The sequence below is a fragment of the Lytechinus variegatus genome, chromosome 7 (genome assembly GCF_018143015.1).
Source record: "Lytechinus variegatus isolate NC3 chromosome 7, Lvar_3.0, whole genome shotgun sequence".
NCBI classification, from domain to species: Eukaryota; Metazoa; Echinodermata; class Echinoidea; order Temnopleuroida; family Toxopneustidae; genus Lytechinus; species Lytechinus variegatus.
This window is the reverse complement of record NC_054746.1, coordinates 3,422,550-3,442,520: the sequence shown is the minus strand read 5'-3', so window position 1 is coordinate 3,442,520 and position 19,971 is coordinate 3,422,550. Positions and strand designations below refer to the sequence as shown.

General features: G+C 34.7%; 1 protein-coding gene across 2 annotated transcripts; it reads right to left on the bottom strand.

The window, feature by feature from the left end:
• Positions 1-832: 832 nt before the first annotated feature.
• LOC121418232 (serine-rich adhesin for platelets-like) lies at positions 833-13,787 on the bottom strand. 2 transcript variants are annotated; one of them, XM_041611978.1, is made up of 2 exons: positions 13,304-13,787; positions 833-3,316 (listed from the first exon to the last, which is right to left on the bottom strand). In XM_041611978.1, exon 2 carries the CDS (start codon positions 3,196-3,198, stop codon positions 1,870-1,872), a length of 1,329 nt encoding a protein of 442 aa, XP_041467912.1. In that variant the 5' UTR covers positions 3,199-3,316; positions 13,304-13,787; the 3' UTR covers positions 833-1,869. The 2 variants fall into 2 exon arrangements, with proteins under 2 accessions (XP_041467912.1, XP_041467914.1); XM_041611980.1 differs by lacking the exon at positions 13,304-13,787 and adding an exon at positions 11,934-11,980.
• Between the last annotated feature and the right edge of the window lie 6,184 nt (positions 13,788-19,971).

Sequence of the window (19,971 nt, the reverse complement as noted above, 5' to 3'; positions counted from 1 at the left end):
GGAGGGACGTCGACTCTCGACATGTCAGTTCGAGTACAACATTTTCAACAAAACAGTCGCCACAATCACCAAACAATGATCCACAACTGCTGGAATGCGATATACAAATTCGGATAGTAATGTGCGTTAAGTCAAATTTCAACAAGAATTCATTTTAATCTACAAAATGTTGTTTGGCGCCATAATTTATGAAAATAAAGGATTTACAATGAACGAAGCAAATGAGCGAGCATAAGCGAAATCAGAAAGCTATTTCCATAAATGATAAGTTACGCTAGTAAAGCAACAAAGTTGTTTTACGACTTTCCTCTCAACAATGAAAGGTATTTATACATAGAGTTCCACCATTCCTAATTTACCGTGGATAATATTAGCAGAAAATGTCAATGGCTGTATCCATAAACCTTGTGCAAGAAGAAAAAAAAAACAGTTTAGGAACTAGTACATGTACAAATCAGCCGCAAATATCGCAGGATTTTTATAAGAATTATGATTAATTCAGTTAACAGAAGTACTTAACCATCATCTTAATATCATTTATTTCTAACTTGTTTCAACGAACTGTATAAAACACCATATCTTAGTCTTTTTTTTCATTTTACCCATCATAATTGTGAAAATTGAGAATTTTTTTTTTTTTTTTTTAAAATACGATACTTCAGAGTAGTGTTAATGCTGAATAAAAAAAATAGATTCATGTATTTAATACAGAAACACTGCTCTCTCCTTCAAAATTCGAATATGCGAATTTTGCTTGATTTGCAGGAACAACCATTAATTGTAACTATAAAACGGTTTTGTTAACTGAATATTTCCAAGATAACTCTTTTTGCAGTTAATTGTTAAAAAAAAGACATTTCAAAGTACATAGAGGGTTGTTAAATCACGTGAGTTACTTTTTCATCCTTGAAATAATTACTCTCTCTGAGACAGCCATTTCATCTATGCAACATATCTTCAAAGCATTTATGGAATGGTTATTCACAATAAATAGGAGTGAAATTCATGAATGAATGAAATAAATAATAGACTGTGGTACGTAGTAAGGCGGACATGGAAGCCAAGAGAAATGAACATTAATTTGATTGACAAATCCTGTCGTTCTAAGAACTTGAGTGAGTTATGTGTATATATGGTTACATGAACTTAAAAAAAAATGCGTATACTAAAATAAAATATTTACAGATTAACAAGTACAGATATGAAGAGGTTCTTGGAGAACATCGTGGAATCAAGATGAGAGATGGCCTTATTCACAATATACACAATGACGTCACTAGCATACCACATGAATAAACAAAAAAGGAGCTATGACAAATTCAATAGAATCATACACATGATAAAAACATCCCATGTTAGCAATGTTTGCAGCAATATTACATAATGTAGCTCAGTCAGCTCAGTACGTACGCTCTATCTACAGGACTAGTCCTCGTCTACGTACTACATTACAAGATAGCAAGTTAAGGCAATGATTTGTAATATTTACATTTTACAAAATACAAAAAACAACATGATTTCGTTATCGTTGCTATCAAAATGTGCAACTGAACTCACGTTCAAAAGTATACACTTTGGTTGGGGGCTTGGGAATACCGATGGCGATAAAAACACGAATCACGTTAGAAAATGCGTCGAATTCCAAGAGTGTGTAGATGTAGCAATAACTGTTCAGAGCTGGTTGATATTATAAAGATAAATGGATGCAGCATTTATATCATGAAATGTCCCGTAAAGAACTTGGGGCGTTCATTGTGAAATTTGGAATTTTCATCCATGATAAAGCTGGAGGTCGGCAAAGTTCATTTACAAAAGGGAAAACAGTAAATATGCAGCGAATTTAAGCGTAACAAAATCAAAACAATTTGTTCAACTGTCATCATGACTATTGTTGTTTGCGTAGAGCATAGATCGAAGTTTGGCCGTTTCTTCCTTGAGCGCTGACACTTCGATTTTGAGGCGCATATTTTCTTGCTCCAGTAGGGCAGCCCTGATGGCGATTTGATCCTCCTTGGCCCGCCGAGCATCCCGGGATCGTTTCGCAGCTTCGTTGTTCTTCCTCCTCCTCTCCCAATATGCAATGTCTTTCAATGTGTCGGGGAGGGCTAATCGTTTTTTCTTGTTTTTCGGTGGGTTCGTGACAGACTGGGCGGCTTCAACGGCTCGCTTCTGGATGAAAGTTAGTGAGTTCATGTTACCCGACTTACCGGCCAACGAGGGAATTTTGAGAACTTCCCCTGCAAGTAAAGCGGTTTCTTCCCCTCCGCTGCTGCTGTAAGTATCGCCGGTAGTCGCCTCCATGTCCGACGTAGCACCGGTGGATGATTCCTCCGAGGCATGCCTCTCCCGCAGGATCTTGTCTGCTTCTGTTGCTAGCGTCATCAGGTGAGCATCGGTAGTCGACGAGGTAGTCTTTGCACCCACAGTAGTGGTAGTAGAGGAGGTAGACGAGGTGGAGGACGATGTCGAACCAGCGCCCGTCGATGCATTGGACGATGAAGCGGAGGTAGTGGTTGAGGGAGACGTCGTAGTTGGGATCATTGGTACGCCTGATACGAGGGGAAGGGAAGCGAAAGTAATGGGCACGGCTCCCGGTACAGCTGGTGTCAGAGCCACGGGTACGGAGTACGTTGCGAGAGAAGAGGCTCCTTGAGTTGTTATACCAGAAAGAAGATCACGATTTGAAGTGTAAAGTTTAAATGGTCGGGTTGATTTTCCTTTCGACTGAGGAAAGAGTGGTAGACCTGTAACTGGGCTCAGTGGTTGTCCGTTGCAATTTATGACAATCTGCTCCTCACTGTTGCCTTCGCTGGCGCTGGCCGGGGTTTGTTTGCTTGAATGACTTCCAGCTGGCTTGTCCGCAATTACTGTGTCGTCTGCTCCCGTTTTCCCATTTGCCTCGCACTGGTCGCTAGGGGGCGCAATATCCTCTGGCACTTCTTCCCCACTCAACCCACTTACTTTTCCAGAAATTCCCGCATCAATATCCCCCACCTCGTTCTCATCCCCGAGGTACATCCCTTCTCCAGACAACTCAATATTGTCATCGGAAGGCTCCATTTTGATTTTCTTCATGCTAAGGTCGAGTGTACCGTCATTACTAAGTCGATCATCCAGGTCCTCCTCGCCATGGTAGACGGCATAGCTAGGAACCCGCTCGATTTTGGTCGTATGAGCACATTTCCTCCTTGACGGCATGCTGGTATGATGACCCGTATGGTGACCGAGGGTATGTTAAATGACCGTATGGTGTCTGCCTGTCTCCCTACAGGCTGGGCCTTCCTCTCAACCAGTCGTGTCCTTGTGTTGAATATCCCTGTATTTGAAAAGGAGAGCAACAACAAAGTAATACTCGGTCAGTCAAAAGAATCCATCAACTCGGGCAACATGCGGGGGTCATATTCTTTTAAGCGGCGCCAAAACAGTTTAAATCGGTACTCCGGGCTGAAATGATTAGATCTTAATCAATGAATTAATATTCCTAATTTTATCAAGCAAAATGATGAAAATTTCATCAAAATCTGATAACAAATAACGAAGGTATTGATTTCTTAATATTAGCAATACTTTGTGAAAACAATTCAACGTCGTCATGAATATTCATATAGATGGGCTGATGACACATCACACATCATTATCACGCTTTCCTCCCACTTTCCTTTTTATATCCTACATGAAATCATAATTGTATCATACTTGTATGTATGACATGCCTCCCTTAAAATAAAATGAATTGAGCAATGAATATCTAATGCATCCAAAAATTTGTAACAATTTGACAAGCAAAAAAAAAATAATTAAATAGTTTTCACAGCAATATTATAGTTCTAATTACTGCTAAGAGGGCCTTTTTTGCGAAATGTTGCCATGCAGCGCGAATCACGAGTTCAAACTTCTGGACATTTCATGAATAACACATGAAAATAAAATATTCTGAGCTGTTTTTGTTATCATGAAAAAGACGTGTATCCAACTAAAGAATTAACACGAGCGCTAAGCGCGAGCTGAAATTTTGGATATACTGACCAGAAAAGGAAGATGTAAAGGACTGCATTTAGTGACTCATTAAATAGGATACATCATTGCTCACCAATAAAATAATGCGAGCGCAAAGCGCGAGCTAAATAATTTCAGATATTCCAACCTGAAAACTTGACATTCTAACCATTTTTTGTGTAAACGGGAACAGAACGAGTACCTTACTTATCAATAATTGATGCGAGTGCAGAACGTGAGCCAAAAAATTGTGATATTCCAACCTGAAAACTGGACATTCTAAACATTTTTTTTTAGAATCTAAAATATACTATCATGTTTTACTATATAAGAAAAGGGTATTTCTTTTTTAAAAAGGGCATACTTCATTTGGAAAAAGGGCATATTTCATTTGGAAAAGGGGCATTTTCGATTTTGGAAGAGGGGCATTCTTTTCCTTCAGGGAATTTTTCGTGGGGCAAGAGAGTACACAAAGCGCAAGTTCAAATTTTCAAATGCTGATTTTTAGAACTATTGTCATTATTCATGTTTTCTGCTTACAACCACTTTAAAATTATAATTCTCATTTCTTCTATCTTCTACACTTACTTTACCTAAAAACAGAATAAAGAATATTAGGTCTCATGTCATAAGGTGGTTCAATTTCGCAAACAGGGTAAAAATTGTCAATTTTTTATAATATGTTATAGGTATTGCCATTCAGTAAATAATGAAGCAGTTTGAAGTCTCAAATACTTTTATTTTTCTTTAAATTGACTAATGAACAGTTAAGTATTCCATAAACGTCTATGTAAATATGAATTTTTAAATGTGTTTTTTTCTAAAATTGGACCTGCTGCACATAAAATGGTGTCAAAAGTTAATGCAACATTGGATCACCCCTAGTTTTCTGCATTTTTAATCTTGTAACATCAATAATTATATCTGTAACAAAAATTGAATAAGTATCTGCCAATTTATGCATATTAATTACACTAATTAATTAATTAACCCCAAAAAGAATGTCACTGTAATCTATGCTTGGCAAAATGACTACATCATGGGTAGAATGTTTGTTGCAATGATACACAACATTTATACTACAAATTAAGATTGCAAATTAGATTTCTAAACAAATTTCTCCAGTTTTCTATTGATTAGGTTGCAGATCAGAGCTGACATACATGTATTTCATTCGTTCATATTTTCAACAAAAAAAAATTAGTTGTCCCTGCTTTTAAACTGCCTAGAAATATGAGGCTGACAGTCATATCACATTTAAATTAAGTTGTTAATTAAGTTTAATTAACATTCCATCAATCACCGCATCCAGCGGCTTCATCAATTCTGTTATTTTAAACTTAATGTGCTATATACGTTCTGTTCTTGATATTGTAATGATCTGATTTATAGTAATATATTTAGCCTTCAAAATGAAATCTTACTCAATAAATTTGGTCAAGATTATGTGATATAGCAACAATTTATCCATGGCACCGTGTGGAAAATTGTTCATCCGCCACCCTTTTTGCATACCCAACTTATCAAATGCGACCTTAATTATTTCTTGAAAAAGTAAAATAGCGTTCACTATAAGCCATATTGATTGACACAAATATTCATTAGGTGGGATGATGATGTCATATCCCCACTTGTTATTCTGTATTTTATTATATGAAATTAGGTTTCTTCAAAAATAATTCTACCAAGTCGAGAACTAAAACAATTGGATTGACAACTTATTAAAAGCATTATTTATTTCTTACTGCAACTTATTTCATCATAGTTGAGACACATCATTTACATATTAAATAAAATAGGAAACAACTCTGACTTCGTGTAATCATAATAATTGTTTCATGTATACTATAAGTAAAAAGGAAAGTGGGGATGTGACATCAGCCCACCAAATGAATATTCATGGAGACATACGTAGAACATGTAGAATTTCATCGGAATATTGCAATTCTTTAAAATTCAATAATTTCGTTTTTTGTTATCAGATTTTAGTAAAATTTTCAGCATTTTGCTCTGTAAACTTTACTCCCTTCAATTAAATATAAATATTCTAAGCCCGGAGTATCCTTTCAAACGTTTTACGCGCGTAATACCTATATGCAATGATACCGGCATGGGCATGATACAGTGTCTTTAAGTTCTTCTTATTTTTTCTCAAACAAGTGCACGCCTAGTTACCAAGAATGCACATATATTATAGTATTTTCATTTATTTGAATGCAGAATAAAAGAGCATTTTATTGTCGATTAAATGCCTTGCTCACGGGCATAGGTGCCGTGGCCGGGGATCGAACCCGGAATTACCACTCAGCCACGGCACCAAGTTTTGTCAGAGCTATAATAGCGCCCTCTACACGTTTGAAACATTTTAGTGTTTCTCTTAATTTTTTATTTCGATGACCCCATGGTTGAATCAATGTTCATAATTTTATCCACAATATGTTGTATGATGTGCAAACCCTTCACTCGAGTTAAAGGGATACTCCGGGCTCAAAATAACTATATCTCAATAAAGAGAGTAAAATTCACTGACCAAGATGCTAAAAATTTCATCATAAAAAAAACCACCTTGCCTTATCTATCTAAATTAAAGGCATGAATGATGGTGATGATGATGATATATATTTGCATTTCTGTAGTACATAATGTATATTTTGCAGTAAACTAATTTATTTCAGTGTAGTATTGCCACTTAATCATAAACCTTTTCTTGTATCTTTGAACTCCATGTTTTGTTTTGTTTTCAAATTATCATAAATTATTCTCTAAATGCTTATTTTTTGTGTTCATGAAATTATAATCATTTAATGTTGTCCTCTAACAGGAGAATGAAATAAAAATATAGGATTCATTTCTATTTCAATTATGTAAGAATATCATTGCTGAAACAGATATAATTATGATTCACAAAAGAACAATAAATTTTCATGTTATAGAAGAAAATAGGAAGTGGGAACATAAACATAAGCCTCTGAGCTTGTATACTCATAATTATGATCTAAAACAGTCTCGCAAAATATTGTAACAAACTTTAATATTCAATAACTTCGATTTATAATTTTCAGCCTGGAGTAGGCCTACTCTTTTAAGTATAGATCGATTTATTTATTATTTTAACCTCGTACACTTAGAAAATGTATCCTTAAAATAAAAGAAGTTCCTGCAGCAGTCTCGAAAACATATGTAATCTTATTACCAGATTGCGTAATCTTACAGGAAATTGGTATTTGGTGTATGTAACCTTACAAATTTCCTTTAATAAAACACCCTTTTTCCTTTTTTAAACAGACCCGTTCTGTTTAATTGCAGAAAAATTCCTGTTTTATGAATTTACAGACTGATTCTGTTATTGCTTTCTGCTTTCTGCAAAATCTTCTTTTATTTCATGTAAAATCGTTTTTTTAACAGTGTCAGGAGTGTGTAGCTCACAATTTACCTTTCGTATGTTTGGGTAGCGGGATTAATATTAACAGAATGACGCAATAAGGAATCTGATCTCTCAGTCACAATTGCCCTTTTATTCGTTCATTTACCGTTTTATTCATTTTTATTCAAACCACCGATATGAATCTTGGAAATGTTAAGAGGTATTATTTAGCTCTCTTTTGACCTCATTTTGGATGGGTATCAGGTCATGTTTACAAAAGTTAAGCGAACGAGTGACCTCACTGTATGGGCAACCTGAAAATGTACAGACAGTACAATACATGCAATGCACAAACATAGTACAGTTTGTTAACGAGGGAATTGGGGGGAAGGGGCAAGGGCCTGCATGGGAACGATTTTTTTCATTTATTTCATTTTATTTATTTGGTTTTGCAACATTTTTCATAAACAAAAATAAAGAAAATACATATCTAAAATATGACATCAAGATAATGAACAAATTATTTTGTATGTAAATCAACTTAATGTATCACAAATACAAACCAATTTAAGTGGTATTTTCTGTTAATGAATAAGATCGTTGCAAGGGTGGTCAGAATAATAGGCAAAATAATTAATGTCTACTGTCATAAAACGTGCAAGTGCATTAAGGGACTGGTAGCAGAAGGGGGGGGGGGGTATGGAGGTGGTTGGTCCTTAGAATGAAATTTTAGATCAAATTGTTGTTGTTTTCTTTTCAAATATATACATGTTATAGCCAAAAGTCAATGTCTTATTAAAATAGCAATGTTAGTAATAATAATAAAAACATTAAAGTCATTAATTAGGTACCGTGATTCTTTCAAATGATCTTGCCTGCTTGAGTGAATCTGGTAAAGCGTTCCAAAGATCAGTTTCATGATAGTAGTGTTGTATGTGCAAAATAGTGACCTAGAATTATTTAAGTGAAACTTATGCATGTTCTTGGATGTAAATGTTAAGTTAAGTATTATATGAAAAACAATCTGAGAATACTGGACGAAGTATGTCATAGTTATATTTATGCATAAAAAGTGCTACTCGAAGATTAATAGTGTCATTCATATTCATTTATTTTCCTGTCCAAAGGATATAAAAGATTGTCTGGTCACATTTTGAAGGTCGGTATTTGAAAAGATTGTTGCTACATCACAGCATCAAGACCAATTATGTTGACTAAAATCTCAGTTTGAAGCTAGAACTATATATAGGCTAAATATAAATTATAAGAACAATATAATAATCAGGATTGAAAAACTTCAGCACATTACGTTTGAAGTTACAGGGGTAGAGTACCGGTGGATGTGGTGAATGATAAAATTTTACTTAAAGGTCAAGTCCACCTCAGAAAAATGTTGATTTGTATCAATAGAGAAAAATCAGACAAGCACAATGCTGAAAATTTCATCAAAATCGGATGTAAAATAAGGAAGTTATGACATTTCAAAGTTTCGCTTATTTTCAACAAAATAGTTATATATGAACGAGCCAGTTGCATCCAAATGAGAGAGTCGATGATGTCACTCACTCACTATTTCTTTTGTTTTTTATTGTTTGAATTATACAATATTTCAATTTTTACGAATTTGACTATTAGGACCTCCTTGCCTGAAGCACAAAATGTTAAAATAATGGAATTCCACGTGATTAGGAAGGAATGAAACTTCATTTTACATGACAATGACAAGAAAATCAAAATATTTCATATTTCACATAATAAAATACAAAAGAAATAATGAGTGAGTGATGTCATCAACTCTCTCATTTGGATGTAACTGGCTCGTTCATATAACTATTTTGTTGAAAATAAGCGAAACTTTAAAATGCCATAACTTTCTTATTTTACATCCGATTTTGATGAAATTTTCAGTGATGTGCTTGTCTGATTTTTCTCTATTGATTCAAATCAACATTTTTCTGAGGTGGACTTGACCTTTAAGTAAAATTTTATCATTCACCACATCCACCGGTACTCTACCCCTGTAACTTCAAACGTAATGTGCTGAAGTTTTCAATCCTGATTATTATATTGTTCTTATAATTTATATTTAGCCTATATATAGTGCGTCCCAGAAAAAACGAAACCGAGATTTAGCGATGATTTATCATAACTTAATCATAAATAAAATAGACAAATGACCTATCAATGTAAAGCTTAGAATCTCCTCTTTCATCTGGTATTACTTAGATTATTCCTCATTCACGCATGAGTGAGTAAAAACAATTCGAAAAGAGGATGCCAAAAACTCACTTGGCGGGGGGTATCTGAATTTCAAAAAGAAAATCACATGAATACAAAGTTCAATATCTGCTCTTTTCTTTGATACCTCAATCACAGAAAATGGTCGAAAATTAAAAAAGTTATGATCCCTCAAAATAATGCTTGTATTTCCCTAATTTCATTAAATAAATTTGTTTTCACCGGTTTCCCACAGAAGCTATCGCACGGTAACAAAAGACTTCATGCATGGCTGATCGTTAACAAAACGGAGTGTCGAGTGAGTTTGAACGCTAGCCTGTAAAACCTCTTCATTTCTGAAATTATTGAAATTCAAGCCTTATTTCAAATAACTAGAACTTTGTTATTTCTTGACCATTTTCTGTAATTGAGGTATCAAATTAAAGAGCAGATATTGAACTTTTTAAAAATGTGGTTTTCTTTTTAAAACACAGATACGGCCCGCCAAGTGACTTTTTGGTATCCCCTTTTCAAATTGTTTTTGCTCACTCATGCGTGAATGAAAAATAATCTAAGTAATACCAGATGAAAGAGGAGATTCTAAGCTTTACATTGATAGGTCATTTGTCTATTTTATTTATGATTAAGTCATGATAAATCATCACTAAATCTCGGTTTCGTTTTTTCTGGGACGCACTGTATATAGTTCTAGCTTCAAACTGAGATTTTAGTCAACATAATTGGTCTTGATGCTGTGATGTAGCAAGTCCAACCCCCCCCCCCAAAAAAAAAATTGACTGGAATAAAAAGAGAAAAATCCAACAACCATAACACTGAAAATTCCATCAAAATCGGATGTGAAATAAGAAAGTTATGACAATTCAAAGTTTTAATTAATTAAAAAAACATTTATATGCACATTTTGGTTGATGTGCAAATGAGGAGACTGATGACGTATTCACTCACTATTTCTTTTGTATTTTATCATATGAAATATGGAATATTTTAATTTTTTCCTCCAGCTATTACTACCGTATATAGTTCAGTCAAATTGGTCCTTCAATACTGTTAATTCTGTAAAGAATTAAATATTTATATAATTCCATCCATTGACTCTCTCATTTTGCATGTCACTGAGTTATATCACTGTTTTGTGAAAAATAAGCGAAAATTTAAATGTCATAACTTTCTCAGATAGTTTACATCCAATTTTGATGAAATTTTCAGCGTTGTGCCAGTTTGAATTTTCGCTACTTATTCAAATCAACATTTTCTGGGGGTGGACTTGACCTTTAGAGTTAATTAACTACCTTATATAATGTGTAACAATAACTGTCTGATCTACTCGTTTTAAAAGCAAGAAACATAGATGCTATTAAAATTTATTTGACATCTGCCCCCCTTAGACAGTCATAACAAACAAAAAATCAATGTAAATGTACGTGTGCCCCTTTGAAAGTCACAGCATGATCATGTTAATAGGAATATGTTGTTTACACACAAGTGAAGACCTTTTTTCTTGGGGGGGGGGGGGGCTTGTCAAATTTTTCTTGGGTAAAATGTGCCCCCCCTCCTTTGGAAATCCTGGATTTACCCCTGATTTACATGTTAGCACTTATCTGCAACCTTATCAATAAGTATATGGAGAAATTTGGTTAATTATCTAATTTGTAAAAATGAATTTTAACGATAAAAGTTTTGCATCATTGTAACATTTTTTCTATTCAAGATGCAGTAAATTTGCTAAGCATATACATGTATTTTTTGGGGAAAATTTGGAATTAAAAAGCTTTAATTAATGAGTGTAATTGATATCCATACAATGCTAATTATTTGTTTTTTGTTATGGATTTAAGTATTGATGTTACAAGATTGAACTTGCAAAAATACTAGTGATCCAATATTGCAATAACTTTTGACATCATTTTTGTGCAGTAGATCAAATTTGATTAGTACACATTTGACAATTCATATTTAAATTGACGTTTATGTAATGATAAGCAGTTAAAAAGTCATTTTAAGGAAAAACAAGCCATTTTAGGTCTTAATTTTTTTTCATATTGTTATTTACAGAATGGTAATACATATGACATATCAAAATTGATTTGTTTTTTTTTTTTAACCATTTTTACTCTGTTCGCGAAATTGGGCCACCTTTTGACATGCGACCTAATATTAGTTTTCATGGTAAAGTGCAAACTTATTGCATTTAAACCATGATTAAACTTTTTTTAAATTCTAAATTAATTGTTTATAAATTCTGGTAAATTCTTGTGAGATAGCAAATTGTTCGTATCATCGGCCAATAAGATGAAATAACACCAAAAAGTGATTTTGGTCAAATTTCTGCACTTACCATACCAACATGATTTCTAATTCAAGGGACTGGGTGCTGCACAGGCACCACATTCCACGTTGGAACCCTCATCATAAAATGTTTAGTAACTTTAGTTTATAAACCTTCACTGCAGATGGAGATAATAAATGACGTAAAATAATGAACAATTTTTGCAATGACAATTAAAATTATATACATTTCAAAGATTTGAAAAAAAATAAAGGAAACTTTTTATAAACTCTTTATTTTGTAAACTCCCAACCGAAAAGTGCAAAAGGCAAAAAATGAAGTAAAAAGATATATACATCGAAGTACAATGTAGTACGCCTAGTGACGGGAGAATTTCATGAAATCAATCACAATTTCCTTCCGACCTCGACATAAATTTTATAACTTGAGGGCTTCATATTTCAAAGTGAAATGTATATATAGGTTTGCTCGTTGTTTGATTGTCGACATCGTCTTATCGAACCTGAATCATTTGCATCATTTCTATCTTCCATCTCCGTATTCCAAAACGAAATAAGAGAAAAAAATATAAAATGTTTAATAAAATCTGCTTGCCGTGCGTTATATTAATCGTTAAATCAACGGGGCATAATTATTTCCTGAAATATAAGAATGGGTCTAGATCTACATGTATGTATAACTCTCCTACATGTATAAAGAGTGGGATAGAAAATTGGAAGGAAAAAAAACTTTATGGGTCAACAATAATGTCGGTTTAGCTAGACGATCGAGAGAATTCTCCTATAAATCAAAATATGCGAGTAACAAGACCAGAGAAATGAAATCCTGAGTTTCCGTCTCGAATTGGTTTTAAATATCATATTAATTGAATTTAAAAAATATGTATTGTCAATACGGTACTACGCTAGAGAGATCACTGTCAGAAATTCCCCGCCAAAACGACTGTGATAATATTTTTCCAACAAAGAGAAGAAAACCCACGACACCCGGGGTCTCGGGAGCCAGTATTCTCGACAAAATGGACGAATAGCGAGTGAGTAATTCGCAGCGCATTATGTATGCAAATTAGGCAGCTATATGGATGGTCGCCGCGTATGCACGGATACGTCCGTCACCGCACCAAGACATGGCTGCAGCGAATCGCAAATAACGGTACCAAGATTATTACACAATGTTACGTAACCCGTAATAATGCTCCTTGGTCATTTGACAACCAATAAGACCGAAGGAAAGTTTCTTGCAGACAAGTTAGCGCGGGAAGTTTTCTTCGGGTGGCTATGATTTCGGCATGGGAAAGGGCTAAAATCGACACACCCTTACGTAACTATATGGGTTAAAATATTATTCCTGTGTATATATACATGTCCATGCACAGACACATACACAAAGTCCGTTGTGTGTGTGTATATGATTCTTACCTCGCACTGAAGAAGTCTCCCAGCCCGCCAAAGCAACAAAGTCGCGGGAATCCCTTTGAAATATGTATATGGCAGAAAATAATCCGCAGAAAATCCGATAATTCCTAAGATAATTTCCTTACGATCACATAAAATGATAGCGGTGTGTACTCCCCGTTTGCCACACTTTGTAGTGGAGAATGTCTGGTGGAGAGCATGCGAGCTGTTTAGCCCTTGACACCATCGAGTGAACAACGAGTCTTTTTCCTATTCGATGACCTGAACGTGAACTAGGCTGCATACAAGGACTACGTTGTGGGGGCCTTGAGCTTGACGTACAGCCAATCGTCAACATCGTACTAAACAGTCGCGTCTGGCGATGGTTTGTAAGGAGGTACATGATTGGGCATACCAGAGTGATTGCGTAATGTATTTCAGGACAACGATCTAGGGTGACCTAAGGACACGGAGCGTCTAGAATATGGGAGTCAGATTGGATTGTGCTCAAGCTAGCTCTATAATCACACGTAATATACAGACTGGGTATACTGTACTTGTGTGTATTACGCAAAGTCTATGGTGTATACCATTGCCTCGGCAGTATATATATACTGCATTATTCTCTCCTCAAACGAGTCATGGTCTCTGTCATTTGAATATATGATTCAACGGCGATTCGGTCGAATAACGCTATGTGCATTGATATGATACAGTAATTTAGGCACCATAACATTTATAGGTAGAGCATGCGAGCTGTAATTTAGTTCTCACCATATTAATAGATTCATACTACCGTCCAAATAATAATGTTGCACTAAAAACAAACTAACTTCCCGGACTAACTAACACCCCCCCCCCCTGATGATGATAAGGTAAATAACTGTATTGAAAAAAAAAATGATAACAGTATCATTATTGAAAATAATTAACCCTATCTAGGCCGGGGTATTTTGGGACAACATATGGGAGGGGGGAGGGAATCTTCCCTACCCCTTGTGATCTCGTAATATTATAACCTTCAAATTTATAGTTATATTTATTTCATGAACACTTCAATTAAAATTATTAATAATGCTAATTTACGCAGCCTATGCACAATAATACTTTTTGACTCCCTAAATAAAAGTCCAAATGTCCTATTTTTTTGCAGAAACTCCTTGTCATGTTATTAAAAGATGAAAAATGAATATCCATATTTTATTGTTCGAAATACTCAAAGTCAAACAAGCTTAGTGCTGAAAATTTCATCAAATCGGATGTAAAATAAGAAAGTTTAGAAATTTTAAGTTTCGCTTATTTTTCACAAATCAGTGATAATTATGCACAACTCAGTGACATGCAAAATGAGACAGTCGATGAGGGAGGAATTAATCGTTGTTCCAAATGACAATGAGGAGAAAAGTAGAATATTAATATTTCATAATGAAACACAAATAATGAGTGGATGACGTCATCAGTCTTCTTATTTGCATACCGACCAGGATGTGGCATATAAAATTTATCTGTTTTGTTAAATTACGCGAAACTGTCTTATTTTACATCCGATTTTGATGAAACTTTCAGTGTTATTCTTTTCATGGCCATACGCACAGTAGCATAAGCAGGGTGGGGGGGGGGGGGGTTACCGGGTTTCAAACCCCCTTCAATCTTTTTTAGGGGGGTACGAAACGACCTCAAATTTTTGTTGAAGACCATTTTTTTTCTTTTATTGTCAACTGTTCATTAAAAAAATCATGCGTTATACGCGGCAAAGGGTCACAGATAAAGGCAGATGCCGAAAAAAACCTATATAATTTTTCATTGAAAAAAAATTCACCGAAAGAGTACGAAATCCTTCAAAATCTTTTGACCCGTGGATGACCTTTGACCCCATCCTCCTCAACAATACACCATGATGTATTATTACCCGACGATTTGTACCAAGTCGTTGCAGAAATTCTGTAAATTACCGGCTGAAATTAAATTGAAAAAAAAATCACACCACCTTCTTGTACATAAACTGATAATTGAAATAATTTGCCATTATGATGTAGGAATATTTGTGTTTCATAAATTCGTTTATTCGTCAACCATCCTGCAGCATTGTGACAGCGATAAGCAAGAGCTTTCTCTCTCTCTCTCTCTCTCTTTCTTTCTTTTTTTTTGGGGGGGGTTAGAAGACTTTTATCACTATCAGTATCAAAATATACAAAGACTGAAAGACAAGTAGGCCTACATCGTTTTTATCAATATTCATCTGCCGAATAAGACTTTATTTTGATACCGTATACCGTGGCTTCCAAACATTAGATCTTATCGTGGCTACAAAAAAGGGGGGGGGGGGTAAATACATTATACACGTTATATCGGCTAATCCAAAAAAAGTATCATAACATGGATCAGTGCTTCCACTTTTCCAAGCGGAACTTCCTGGAATTTACTCTGAAAATTCCTGGAATTTTCTGAAATGTTCTCCTGCATGTCTTCCATAACTTATAATTCTCTTCTATTCACACACAAAAAATAAAATAACAAAAGTTTAGAAAGAGTTGCGAGCGAGCAAAAGATTTTGACATTTTAATTGAAAAGATCAAATTTTGTGATAGAATTTGAAATGATATTCAGAAAATAATCATTCCTGAAAATGACAACTTCCTGAAATTTCTCACTTCTTCCTGGAATGATCCTGGAAAATAGCAAAAATTCCTGGAACTTCCTGGATTCCAGGAAGAGTGGAAGCACTGTCATGGATATCGATGTGCACGATTATTTTTATGACCCTTTTTCTACAAGCTATGCTTCCTTGAGGTTATGTATGTTCTTTGCATGCATACATACATACAGTGCCATACCTTTATTCTGTTTCTTTTTTATTTCTCTGGTTTTTTTAAATGTCATTAATTTTAAAGTTTTGTGTATTATATTTTTCATGTTAAGAGGAAAGAAAGAGAAATATATTAGAACTTTGAACTTGCTTTTTGTACATAACTCAGCCTCATTCCGGTGACCCCTTTCGATTCCCAAGTCGTGCGCTAGTGCCCTTTGGTATGGCGCTTATCCTCATAGGTCCCTCGGAGAGGACCTTAAGCCGTTGGTCCCCTGGTTGCTTGCTCACAAGTAATCGTGCTTTTTGTAGCAGTCAGGTTAAAAACCTCGGTATAACATAACATGGCTGTTGCAGCCTATGCGAGCCTATTGTAACGCTGACTTGCAAGTTTGCTGCTTATTCTTCAAGTTCAGGACTGATATTCAAGACTATTTTAATCAGGTCAGGTTTGGGTCAGCCGACGGTTTCAAATGACATTCTGCAGTTAAAGACCATAAAATCAAATGTAGTTCAGGGAAGTAGATCACAGTAGAGGGAAGTTTACCATGCTTTCCTTCAATACTCAAAGAAAAACTTGCATTCAAAACATATCAAATAACATCAAAAATCCGCATACAAATTATTTATCAACTTTGTAAGTGAAAATTATTTGTTTGTAATGCTCTTTTGTTCGTTCTCTTGGAAATATTTCCTACCCCCTTTATTTTATTATTTTTATTTATTTAGGCCTATTATTTTTATTTATTTATTTTTTTTTTTGGGGGGGGGACTTGGCCGGGAGAGGTTTCTGTGCCCCAAGCCCCCCCCCCACACACACACAAGTGGTGAAGACGTGAATAGTGAGCCCCAAAACACGTTAAGCGCGTTACGGGCACCTGTGCTAATATTTTTTCTCTCATAATTAAAAATATATATCAATAAGCAAAAATCATTTCGAATCATTGTGGCCTAGCCACCATTTTGCAAGGATTTATTTAAGTCATGATTGTTTTCTTTGCATCGCCAATTCGCCATTATAAATGAATATCCCACTCCAAATGAAAGATCATAATTTTTTTGGTTCGATCAGTCTACTCCAGTGAGTGGCCTAGCAAAAACGAGAGAGAAAGAGAGAGAGAAGGGGGGGGGGCGCTAGCTTGTTGAGGTCAGGGTCACAACACGAGGACAACGGGTATGCAGACCGCAATAAACCCGACCCAAATACAACGACCCATTTCTTTCTTTCTCTGTTTTAAGTGAATTATGTAGTCTAAATTCTAAACTTTCTTTTGTTAGATTTATTCATTTTCGTTCAAGAAAAATCAATCGAAGTAGCAGGACATATTCAAAAATAACACAGACAGTTCAATGACATTTCATAACAAATATTGAGGTTAAATTAACCGAACTTGCCAAGAAAAGCACAGGTCACAGGCAGATCCAGGGGGAGCCCCCCCCCCCCCCTAATGGCGGAGCAAAAACAAAAGAAAAAGGGTGAAAGAAAGAAGAAAAGAAGGGAAAAAGAGGAGAAAAAATAAGGGGAAACATAAGAGGAAGGCGAGTGAATAAAATAAGATGAGAAGACTCGCGCTTCTCACTCGCATTGCCTTTTAGGTGATTTATATATATCTTGCTCAATGGAGCTTAAATATCAAATTTTGTAGTCGATATACGAAACATATTTCAGCTCGGATATTCGAACTTTCATTATTTTGTTTCATTTACAGACTGATTTTTAAAATGTGTTGTGTAAGAACTTATACGTTTTATCTTCTGAATATTAACATATTCTGCTCGCGCTGCGCGCTCGCAAAATTTGATTTTTTAGGTACCTATTATTTTCCAGTATTCCATAATTTTCAAATATCCCTATTCATGTCAAATTGTCAATACGTAATAGCTAGCGCTGCACGCTCGCATTTTGATTGGTGATTTGATAAGTATATCTCAATATTAATTCTATAACAAACTACTAAATATCCCCATTTCATGACAGTTTATAAAAAAATTCGGCTCGCGATTAGCGCTCGCATTGACTGTTGAAAATATATATAATCATGCATCTTATTCTATAATTACATAAGTGCTTGAATGTCCAGTTTTCAGGCCATGATAAGTTAACATATTTCGCGCTCTCATTAGGCTTATTAGATTGATAAATAAGATATTTATTTAATAAAGAATTTCCTCCTTTTCAAAATAGAATATCGACAAGCTTTATCTTCCACTTAGAAAGAGAAAGCTAGTCATCATTTTCATATGACATAATATTCTTAGAATGCCCCTGTCCTGTGTCAAAACTCAAAGTAATAATAATGAAACATATCACATTTTTAAAAAACTGTAATTCATTTCCACCTCATAATTTTCTTAAAAAGTGCTTGACCTTTTTTTCAGATTGGAATATCAAATATTTTATGCTCGAGCTTCTCGCTCGCTTTATTGATTTTCATGATGAAAAAAAAGTTATTTAGAATGCCCAGATTCTAGGTCGAAATCTGAAACACGAGCACACCTGTTTATTCAGATGTATACGCAGCTTGTTCTATATTTCAATCATTATTCAGTTTCAGATCAGAATATCAAAAATTTATTGTAAGAAGATACCAAGTTAGACCAATATTTTTCCCATGATTTACAAAACGTGAAGAGAGTGTCCCGTTTTTAGGTTTGAAATCTATTTTTTTCCGCTCGCATCAATTGGTTGGTTACATACTTATACCGTTCATGATTACAAAAAGTGCATATTTTTTTTTAGGACGGAACGTCAAAAATTTTCAAAACGCTTTATAAAAATTTCTGCTCGCGCTCGCAGTAATTATCTAGTTATATGCGCATCTTCTTCATGTTTACAAACATTGCCCAGAATCAAATGTTAAAATTAATTTTCAGGACAAAATACATAAAATTTCAAAATTGTTTAGCTCGCACTTCGCGCTCACGCTATTTTATTAGGGCTTATGAAATTATTACACATTTATGTTGTTATAAGAATAAAGCTAAGAAATTATTGTTAGGACATCGGCGTTTTGCCCCACCCCCCAAAAAAAAAAAAAAATCAAAATCACGATCACAAAAAAAAAGAAAAAAGGAAAGGGAAAAAGGTGAAATTAAATTTTTTTTTCAAATATTCTGTTAAAATCTATCACGAACTTGGATTTTTGTAAAAAAAAAGTCAAAACTTTTGCTCGCTCGTAACTTATGAATTTTACGCGATACGCCATTTCGAGCCTCCTCAAATTTTTTGGCTCATTACGCCACTGGGATAACCCCTTCAAAGAAACAAAAATCAACTTTGAGCGGCCGGTCGGGGAAAATTCGGGTGAAAACAAATTTCGCCCCCCCCCCTCTTCGCGGGAGCTGGATCCGCCCCTACAACAGTACATATTTAAAATGATACAGACAGTTCAATGAAATTTCATAACAAATATTGAGGATAATTAACCGAACGACTTGCCAAGAAAAGCAAAGTTTGTATAAAAGGCAATAATGAAGACGGACTGAGACGAGCTTTTAACAAGAAATCGACAAGAAATCGACAAAATATGAAAAAAAAATAAAGTGAATAAGCGACTATAATTACAATAACAAAAATACTAATGATAAATTTAAAATAGTAATTATAAAATTACAATAAAGAGAAAAGGTTGGCAAATGATACAATTCATGTATCAATTATACAATAATATGTTACAAACCATATTTAATTCTTCATCTAACAAAAGCAAAGCTCTTCACAAATATCCCACACGTCAATGAATTCCATTTACCACTACATCCTTGCGAAATCATTTTTTACTTTTGAAGGCCCTCGACTCTGGGGAACATCAAAGAATCACCAAGCCTAAATTCTTTCAAATACAAGTTCAAAAAATTTCTCCAAGATAACCATTGAATGAACTCT